At 38.6% G+C, this 10884-nt stretch overlaps 1 protein-coding gene across 3 annotated transcripts; it reads right to left on the bottom strand.

Annotated features, from left to right (window-relative positions):
* Positions 1–871: 871 nt before the first annotated feature.
* On the bottom strand, positions 872–10388 carry LOC131437154 (calpain-B-like). 3 transcript variants are annotated; one of them, XM_058606320.1, is made up of 6 exons: positions 10078–10388; positions 2330–3844; positions 2110–2160; positions 1626–1995; positions 1178–1504; positions 872–1117 (listed from the first exon to the last, which is right to left on the bottom strand). In XM_058606320.1, exons 1-6 carry the CDS (start codon positions 10204–10206, stop codon positions 1032–1034), a joined length of 2478 nt encoding a protein of 825 aa, XP_058462303.1. In that variant the 5' UTR covers positions 10207–10388; the 3' UTR covers positions 872–1031. The 3 variants fall into 3 exon arrangements, with proteins under 3 accessions (XP_058462303.1, XP_058462302.1, XP_058462304.1); XM_058606319.1 differs by having other exon boundaries at positions 873–1117; positions 1614–1995; XM_058606321.1 differs by lacking the exon at positions 2110–2160 and having other exon boundaries at positions 875–1117; positions 1614–1995.
* Positions 10389–10884: the final 496 nt, after the last annotated feature.

Consider the following 10884-nt stretch of genomic DNA (forward strand, 5'->3'; position numbering starts at 1 on the left):
ACCCTTTTGAGGGTTAGTTCTGACTCCTACTGCGTCCATTAGTTCATCCAATAGCAAAATTTTAACAAAAATGATGTGCTGATAAAAATATGAGTTTGTTACGAAATCAGCAACAAAATGTATACAAATTTCAGCTTATTTTATAATTTATAGCAGTTAATCATTCTAAATAATGTTCTTAAGTAGATTCAATAATAAATAACGAAATACCTAATATGATATTTAAAAAATAAGAGGAATATGTTTTATTAAACTCAAATCGTTGTGACTATATTAGTATTATATTAGGATAAGAATTCTATGTAAAAGTGATGCTACGGAGAAGAAAAACTTATGTAAATTGCCTTAAGAAATAAACGTATTTATGAAAAAAAAACATTAGTTTCAAACATACAAAAACGCACTTTACCGAGATATCAGAATATTTATTTAATGAATTTCCGAAAAGAATTTAATGAATTACTGAATAATCTGTAAAATGCCGTGTTGTCGATCTAATTCGGCATTTCATTATGCAAAGCTCGAGAATCGGCTTTGTGTATACTAAAATTTAGTGTATACTAAAATTTAGTAAACTGCCATCATGATCCGGAAATGCTACAGTAGCTCCGCGATCATTCGGTGGATTCCGACGGCAAGGACGGCAATATACCCAGTTGCCCGTCACTTTACCCAACCGAAAGGATTGGGTCACTGACGTTGACTAATCTAGTGTCCCGTAAAGTTTGTGATTTAAACCGAACATTATTCGAATATTTTTTGGTAAAAGAGATACCTAATTTTAAATTAATCCTATTATTCTTCGCCGAATCAATCAACATTAAAACGGGATCAGACTAATCTAGGATTTTCGAATTTTTAGTGAGTATCGAAAATATATTTGAATTTCATATAGCACGATGTAATTACAGCAAAAAATTCTATACAATAAATAGCCAATTCAACATATGAAAACTTACTCGAAAAAGTAGAAACTAACTAATTAAAAAGTTGTCATTCCATGACATTTTCATAGATGATTATATTAATTCTTAGGAATAAATTGTCGTATGGATCCATTCGTCCATATTGAATGACGCAACGTTAGATCCGTTGCCTGTCTTCAGCCGGAAGATATCTACGAACATTAAGAAAAGTTTAATAACAAAATCCAGTGTAACAACGGTAATATATTTACCAATCATGGTTTTTATCTTCACCGCACAGGTGACAAAATCGTCAAACCAAATCTCCCCTTCCTTTGAGCCGTACCGATGCATCAGACTGTTGAGAATCTTGTTGTTCAGATTGTACCCGGCAGACTGCAGCGCCACTTTCAGTTCGAACGGGTTCAAATGTCCAGCCTGCTTTTTGTCGTACAACTTGAAGACTGCCTTCCAGCGGGCGATGTCTGTTAGCAGTTTTTGAAACTCGAGGAAACCCAATTTTCCGGACTGGTCTTCATCGAGCATGGCAACCATCGAGCGACAGGCATCCTTAGAGAATCCGCTGCTAGAGGTGCCCACTACGAGAGAGGAAAAAAGTTTTATTAAAACAGATATTTTTTTCATAAGCCTGGTTCCTTCGAACATTCCACACCCACTGTTTAAAAAATAAAATCTGAGATTACATACGATGTGTCTCACCGGCCATTAAAGGAGCCTTCTCCTTGTGAACCACAACATCATTGGCACCAGTACTCTGCTGTGGTCGATTGTCTCCGCCGGCCATATTCGCATACCAATCCTGTAGGATTGCTAATAAACCACAACACACTGGCTCGCTTTCCGCAATTACCGATGCTTTGCTAACTTTTAGCTCAAACGGAGCCGCCTGATAGCTTTGAGAGATTCCTTTGGCAACCGCCGCTATGTCATCACGGAAGCAGTGATCTAATACCAACTTTAATTCCATCCAGTCCACTTCGCCATCGACTCCTGCTACGTCTACGAAAAGCCGTTCCATCGCTTCGCGTTGAGGATTCGGTTTCACTGGATCTGGCATAATTGGTTTGATCTGCATGGAAAGGGTTCAGAATTAACTCAATTTTTTTGTCTGGTCTGATACTTTATGGTCCATAGTACATAGTGTTATTTAACAAACATTGAATGCAATATATAAAGCACTTACTGGCACTGTATGAGGGGTACCTGGACGGTTGTTGTTATCATCGGGTGAAACCTTAAAACATTAGCATATACAGCAAAAGAAAAACATTCAATGAGAACTATACTACTAATGTGGGAAAAGGTATTATGTACATTATTTTCTATACAAGCTGGTGCTGGGACTTCAATCGAGCTGTTAGCATATCACATCATATATATGTTATCAGAAAGATTTTCCTTACCCGTGGATCCAGATCACATACACCGACTTCATTCTCATTTTCACTCAAGCAGTTCGGGCACTCGGAAAACACCCGAATTAGGAACTCTCCTTCTTGATTCGGTTCAAATGTGGATGGAATCACGACATATACTCCAGGATCCAACCGAAACCGACAAGTGGTCTCACGTAAATTGATGAAGGTAGATCTTGCTGCCGAAGCGTTCTGTAGGAAAAACTCTTTTGGTAGAGGTTTCTTGACAAGATCAGCTTCCGTTACTCGGTAGAGTATTAGGCCTATGGTGAGACAATCGATTCCTTTATTGCGTTTGGATCGACGATTTTTCTGCATCAATGCAACAATAGCCGTCGCTTTCCCCTCTTTGTCATCCTTGTCGGGATCCTTCAAATGAATAACGTATTGTGGGTTGTGCCAAAATGTATCCGGATAGTTTCTACATCCACCAGCAGTACTACCTATGGCCCATTCACCTTCAAATGATGACTGCTTCCAAGGGTATCCTTCTCTCTGGCGGACGATCGGACAATTTGGGTTGAGATTACAAAGCTCAACTCGATCGAAATATCGTACGAAATCTTGAAACGAGATCCAGAACTCTCCGTCCACTTCGAATATTAATCCGATCTCCCGTTTTGTTTCATCCGGGATGAACTTCCATTCAGGAGATTTGTCGCTCCACGCCCCATTCCATTCATTGCTATTTCCCCAAGGGTTCCTTAATCGTAGTAACTGTATTTTCCCTTTAGCTCTTGGTGTCTGAATATCTATCATTTTCGCCATCGTTATGGAATACGCGTGACCTCGGATCAATCCCTGTGCCGTCTCTGCTTCGAACTTACTCGGATCTGGTTCCAAACTACAAGCGAACATGGCATGGTTCGTGAAACCTTTTTCAATGATACTGAATAAATCCTTAGGTGCATCTTTCATATCAAAGGTCTCCGTCAAGCCTCCGGTGAAATCTTCCATGGCCTCACTAGCGGATCCACCTCGCAAAGCCTCGTACGACCCGAACACCTTTGCATAAGCCTTCTCCAGCAGAGCACTCCAGAACTCGTGTTTTTCCGTTGATCGCATGTAAATCAGGTTGCCGTCTACCGTCGGCAGCCGGTCATCGATCACTACATCGCACCATTGACCGAAACGCCAAAAGCGAAAATGAAAAATACCCGCATAATTCTCCCGGAAACTGTTGTCCTCTGGGACCACTCGGGAAAACAGTAGGGGATCTTGCGTTAAATTTGCTGCCGCGGCCAGCAGCCAACAATCACCGAGTTCACCCTGGTTAATGTCGAACCTCGAGTAGCTGTTCTCGAAGAATGCCGCGTCCTTGCTGATCTCGGTTGGTCGCAGCCATTTGATGTTGGACCGATAATCGCCACTGAAACTGAGTGACGAACTGTTCGCTGGAAACTCAGGATCCTCGAACAGGGTTCGGTTACGGATACACCGGTCCCGCAGATCGTAAAAATCTTGCGCTTCGGCACTGCGGATGTCTTTCTTGGGTTTCAGTTGCTGGAAGAGAGACAAATTCAAGTTTAATAATTGATAGGTTAAATTAATTACATGCGTACTGTGGATTCTATTTTGGACAAGATTACCGAATATTTTCAATATTGTGCTTTTGTCCTTATAATTTCTGTCTGGTTTCTACAAATGCTGAACATTTATTCATCAATAAATCTGAAATCACTGAAACCGACACAACACACAACAGAAGAACAATAAAGTAAGAAGCCAGTTGTCAGGTTTTATCTTAGAGTTTGACAAACAGCTTTCAATCGTGCCATCCTTAAGATATCTGTTAAAATTTCAAGACATTTGGTCTATTAGTTTGTTAGTTATTGTGCAGTCAGTGATGCTATCTTTGGAAAATTATAAATAACGAAGAAAACAGAATTTCGTGTGCAGCTGAAACACTATCTTTTCGATAAGAAAATAAATATTGTGCAAGCAAAGAAACGTCTTGGTATGCATTATCCGGCCACTGCTCTAAGCAAATCAACCATTATTGACTGGTATGCTGAATTTAAAGTGGTCGTGCCAACACCGATGATGTACCGTGCTCTAGTTGTCCAAATGATGCTATTGTTCCCAAAAGTGTGTTCCACCGTTATAGAAAACCAAAACTGCAACCGCATCCACCATATTCGCCAGATCTAGCCCCCAGCGATTATTATTTGTCTTCAGATTAAAAAAAGAAGCTGAAACGGAGTTTTTTTTAGGCCAAGAAGAAATCATCGTATTAAAGGTGTGCAGAAATGTTGGAAAGTCGTTGAAACAATGTCGTTGCTCTTGAAAAAAATTAAAATCAGGAAAAGTTTTGTTTTCATTATCAGACCGGAGACTTTTGACCGATATCACTACGCACATTTGTGAAGTTGATACGGGCCACCAAAGAACTCATCGTTTTCCATAAATGAACGTTCTAAAAATGTAGGACCTCGAAGTAGAACTATTTTCTTTAGACTTTACTTGTTCAAACTTAATTTTTACATATTAAATGTAGGATTGTCGGCTTCATAATTTATCTCATATACTATAACTATAAGTTTACCTTAACCCTCCTCCCCTAAACCCTAATAACTCAATAATTCAATCTACTAAACTTTTCTACCGTCACGTAATATTATAATTGACACAGGCTAGCTTCTTGTTTTTTTATTGTTTTTCTCTACCTACCAACGAAGCAGAAATGTCAGTCGAGGTACGATCAACTTTGCGCCCTCAATGCTGCGCTTAGCGATTCTATCGCCAGTGTTGCCAGCGGTGTTAATAACTAGTATACTCAAAATTGTAAAAAGTTGGACAATGAGTCGCAAATAGTGGGCTGCACCACATACAAAAATCTATCAGAGAATGGCTCAGAGCAGATGAATTTATTGATGTTTATATATGTAGGTATGTAGAAAACTACTCGATGAATCACATCAATCAAATTAATTAAAAATAATTTTTGATTAATTTATTACTAAACTCAATCCAGGATCAATTCAATCTATTTGTTGCAAATATTGAAAATGGTATCATTCAATTCTTGTGAGATTTAGAAAAAAGAAAATAAAAGGAAACTTATTGAATTTAAAGGATGTAACGATCGAAAAATGGTAAAACAAGAACTAATGTAAATGTTTTATTAACCCCTCAACGCTCATGGGGAAACATTTTTCCCTTCTATAAAAATCGTTATCGATTCTTCAATTATTATTAAATCGATTTTTTTACTGAATGTTTAAAAAAAACTTATTTCCAAGGCTTTCTGAACGAATAAAAAAATGAATTGCCAATCTGTCGTTTGTGCAAAACGACGTATAGAAAAGAACACATATTAAAAGTGTTATGTGCAACGTCCACTTGTGCTAAAAAAGTACACGAAATCGTTTCGAAGAATACCATAACTAATTATTTATTTTACTATTCTGATAATTAAAGTAAATAAAGCAATAAATTAAATTACGATATAGTAAACAAAATTTGACGTTTATTTATCTCTGAGGATCATAAAGAAAAATATTTTCCATGAAATTATAGGAAACTTATGCACCCTGTGTTAAACTGGTGATATTCTCTTACTTTACACCCACAATATCTAAAACATTGTGTTGTACTGACATATTTCGTCCTGGACATCTTATGGTCGTGAAAGGGTCAAACATTTAAAGACTGTCCCAGAAAGTATGGACGCACTTTGATTTCGCTGTAAATAATTCAAAAGTGTTAGATATTCAAATTTTATTCGATATACTGATAATATTAGACTACAACAACAGACAGGTTTTGACACTTTTTTCCAATCTTTTTCGAACTGTTGAATGGTTTCGGCTGCCGAGACATGTTTCCTAAGATGTGCCTTCGTTAATGCCCAAAATTCTTCAGTTGGTCGAAGTTGTGGGCAATTTGGTGGATTCATGACATTTTTGGTAGCATACCATTCTACCGTTGATTTCGAGTAGTGGCAAGAAGCAAAATCTGGCCAGAAGACAACAGGATCCTTGTGGCTTCGAATCATGGGTAGAAGTCGTTTTTGTAAACATTCCTTGATGTATATTTCGCTGTTCATTGAAGCAGTGGTAATGAAGGGTTCCGATATCTTACCGCAGCTACAAAATGCTTGCCAGACCATAGCTTTCTTACCAAAATTTTCGACATCAATCAATGTCTCGGACTGGTTTAACACTTACCCTTCTCGCACCGTATAATATGGTCCCAAAGTGTTGTTAGTGTTTGATTCTATGATCATTAGAGAAACTCGCAAGTTCTCCCACTCAATACTAATTAAGCGATTTCTCCGTTTTGTAACCAATACAACATTGAATCTTTGTTCGACAGGGTTGTTTGCACTCTGTATGAATTCAAACTTTAAATGTAGACAGATTTACAGACTTTCCCAGAAAGTATGGACGCAACTAAAATCCGCTGTCATTTCGCAATGGTTCAGAATCTGTCAATTTTTATGGCTGCATCCTGTTGTTTACACTCTTCTCTAACCACTTGTGCAGTTGTTTATTCGTTTTCATTAGTTTGTTTCGAAATGCGTGGACTTTCAGCAGAACAACGTCGAAAAATTGTGTACAAATGGTGCACAGAACGCGTACTGTCACTGAGAAAGATAGCAAAAATGGAAGGAGTAAGTGAAAAAGCCGTGCGAAATGCAATCAGGAAGTTCGGTGAGGATAATACCTTTGAGTATAAACCGAAAACTTGTCGAAAAAAGGCACTTCGAAGTCAAATGTTCTTCGTGCTAAAGAATGTTTGAATCTTCGAACCTATAAGAAGCAGAAACAACCAAAACGTAGTCCGAAACAAGAAGCATCGATCAGGCCGAGGGTTCGAAAGCTGTACAATTCGATTCTTGCTGGAAATTTGAACTGCATAATCATGGACGACGAAACCTACGTGAAACTCGATTACAAATCCTTGCCGGGATATTATACTGTGCGAGAAGGGCAAGTGTTAAGCAACACCATAATTGCACCCTGACGCAATATCTTCATAAACGTATTAAACGAAAATTGGAAATCACCCTGTGATAGATTATTATCAGGCATATTCAAATTAGACTATTGAAATAATTAAAAGATTTTGCACAAGCAACCACCGATTGCGACGACAATAAAGATGCAGTAATTGAAACAACAACGAAATCATATTAATGGTAGAGGTCACGATTCTCGGTTCTAGATACAAGGAATAATATTCTTAACAGAATATTTCCATTGATATGAAAAAAAATCTAGTTTAAATGTTTATTATATTATTGAATAGCGCATGCGTTATTGTTGAGAACTATTTCTAATATTTCCGATACTTTCGTTTTATTTTATTCCATTTGATATTGAAATTATTATTATTATATGTGTTTTAATTAGCCCAATTTTGACCTGTTGATATCGGGCTTTATAAGGGCACAGTTTGAGTTTCAGCGAGTCATTGTCATTCGTATTCACGTCAATCCGGTTATGTCTCTGACATTACCCACCCGCCTAGATTTCTATCGGCACATAATTTCAGAAATTAACCAATGATCAAGTTTAAATGTATTATTGCTGTTACTTTTGGTTCCGAGAATGTTGTCGAATATGCGACACAAGTGTTGAGTCATACTTTTCTGAACTAACCGAAACAATCTGAATAAATTTGTGTTGAAAATCAACCCAAATTCGCGTCAGGAATTACCCCTTAAAAACCTTAATAATTAGTTTCGTTCTTGTTAAGACGTAGAGCCGTCTTAAGCTAGTTTTAAATTTGATCAGTATCTAACGGGGAAAACAGATTAAAAAAAATTACATGCGAACGCAACTATGTAATGAAAACCGCGAAAATGTTACCGCAGAGGCGGAACTTGAACCAGTAGCTAGCTCCTAGCCATTTAAACTACCTGTATATGAAAACACACCAAGAGACATCCCAATTGACTAGAAGAACCAAGCATGCTCCACTTTACTTGGCCACCACAGCATTCAATTATAGTCATATCTCTATGGAAACACATCCAACACACATTTACTTGAGTCTAATTTTGTGTAAAAAGGTTAAGGTTCTCTGAACGAATGAAGTATGTTCCGCTCTGGAGTTTTTTCCACAATACTTTACTGTCGTCATTGGGGAGGATGTGAGCGATGCGGACAGGTCGATTCAAGTGGAGAAACCCGGTCGAAAGGTACTGGTATGGCAAGCAATATGTTCTTGTGGTTTGAATTCAACCATTTTTTACACTACCGGAACTATAAATGCAGAAATCTATCGATCTGAGTGTCTCCAGAAGAGATTGCTGCCTTTATATAGGAAGCATAGTACACCTCCACTATTTTGACCGAATTTAGCGCCACCGCTCACTATGCCAAAACCACTCTCAATTGGCTTGCGGAAAAGGGTATAAATTTCGTTGAAAAAAATATCAATACACCAAATTGCCCTCGGCTTCGACCGATCGAACGTTACTGGGCAATCGTGAAGAGGGTCTTCAAGAAGACTGGTTAGGCAGCTGGGAACATGCAGGAGTTCAAAAAAATTTGGGCTCAAGCGTCCAAAAAATGCGGTGCAACACTTGTCCGGAACGTGATGAAGAGCGTTCGATCAAAAGTTCGAAAACTCGTGAAGGAATAACGTAAATTTCATTCGGTTTTCTTTATGCTCAAGTTTAACCTCGTACAATAAAGGATCAATTTTTAGTTTGGATAAAATATCGTTTTTCATCATAATTTGAAAGAAAAATTTGTGGATAGCTTATTTTCGATACACTCCTTAAGACACTCGGCTCCCAGGGCCTCAGTTCAAAGGTTTCCACAGTGATTGCATATCCTTTCTATATGAAAAAGGAAAAAAATATATTGATTGATATCTCGTTCACTGTTTTTGCTTCTTACTAGCACGATTTACATCTCAAATGTGTTTTTATAGTAGACTTGAAACACAAGGTTGCATTTGAAAATTGCTATAAAACAATGCATGATTAAATTTAGGAACGTCAATGGTCAATGAGAAAAATTATTTTGTAAAACACAGAAGACTAATCGCTTGGGAAAAAATGTCCGTATGGATGAACAGTGAAGGCTATCTTTAATCCTTACCAGAAAAAAATGCAAAGTATTTCATTCGATTTGCCTGCGTTTCCCTGCGTCGTTAACCGATTCGATTCTAAATGTAACCGAATACTTTCTAAATGTGATGATTATTTGCCTGCTGACGCCCTACAAACGTCCTCAAACGCCAATTTTCACCAAGTTCTCGAAATTCAATTGCGATAAGGACGCTTCAGTGGTTATCGCTGTGACGGAAGCAATCCAACACTTTACCGGCTCCAGCTGTATATTGGTGCCGAAGCCGAAGCAAAACAAGCAAACACAAACAAAAACAAAACCATTCCGTGGGTTTTTTTTGCAATATTGAATCAGCCTTCCAAGAGGTTTGTTTGACCGGCGTTTTCTTGGCTGCAGCCTTGATACACACTCACTTTTTTCTCGTTCGTCACTTAAATATTCTTTTGTGTTCTTGCTAGCTTGAAACATGTGTACATCGCTGCCAAAATCTCAATCGATTCGGTGCGATTATTTCTTTCATTTCATGCTCCTGCTGCCTCGCACATGTTGTTCCACCAAATTACAGCAGTAACATTCATGAAACGTACGGGATGTCACACTTTTAACGATTACGTTTCTAAAATTAAACTTTAACTACACAACAAAACCAGACATTACATCTTGTCTCGTCGAAATGTAGAATCCACAGTAATTTTGCACCATTCTCACCCCATCTCGACTGAAGACGACGGGCATGAAGCGTGTCTTGGACTGAAACAATCGCTTCGGACCATTACTGGTGTTGTCGTTGAATTCCTGGACCAAGGACTCGATTGTAGCACCGATGGATATCGGCATGGCTGTCAACTGGGTACTTGTTTTCGGTAAACAAAATACAAAACTTCACTTAATCTGAACGCACTGTATCAATTGAGAAAGAACGGGCAAAAAAAATGATAATCCCGCGACTTGATCGCAGTAGACGGCGCGGCGTAGCGACTAGCGAGCTACTGTTCAGCTTTTCGTGCTGCAGCTCCAACGGCTACCAACGGACTAACTCAAGCTGAGTTAGCAGAAAACAAACGGCAAAATTCGAAGATACCATTTTACATCAGTAGCCGCTACCATTGCGGGACAGATTTGCTCGCACACAGGGTGGTCAGCGAAAATCGAGATAACTTGCCAAACCACGTTGAAGACCGGCAGTGATCGGAAGGAGGTAGGAGTCGATGAATAATAATAATAACAAAGACAATCACCCGAGACAGACTACATAGTGACGAACGGCGACGTGTCGCCGGTACAGCGAAAAATCTGATGGAACGGGTTTTGCTGGCGCTTTCCAAGTGCGCGCGTAAAAGCTAAACATGAAGGGATTCCCACGAGGATGCGTGCGGTCGGATGACGAAGGAGCGATCGATCTTTTGGGGGCACATTGGTAAAATGTTGTATAGTTAGTTGTAATTCAAGTGGATAAATGATGTCATCGAACCAGAGTAGGGTAGTTTAACTATTATTATAATTATTATTGCTTTT

The sequence above is a fragment of the Malaya genurostris genome, chromosome 3, assembly GCF_030247185.1.
Source record: "Malaya genurostris strain Urasoe2022 chromosome 3, Malgen_1.1, whole genome shotgun sequence".
Classification (NCBI taxonomy): domain Eukaryota; kingdom Metazoa; phylum Arthropoda; class Insecta; order Diptera; family Culicidae; genus Malaya; species Malaya genurostris.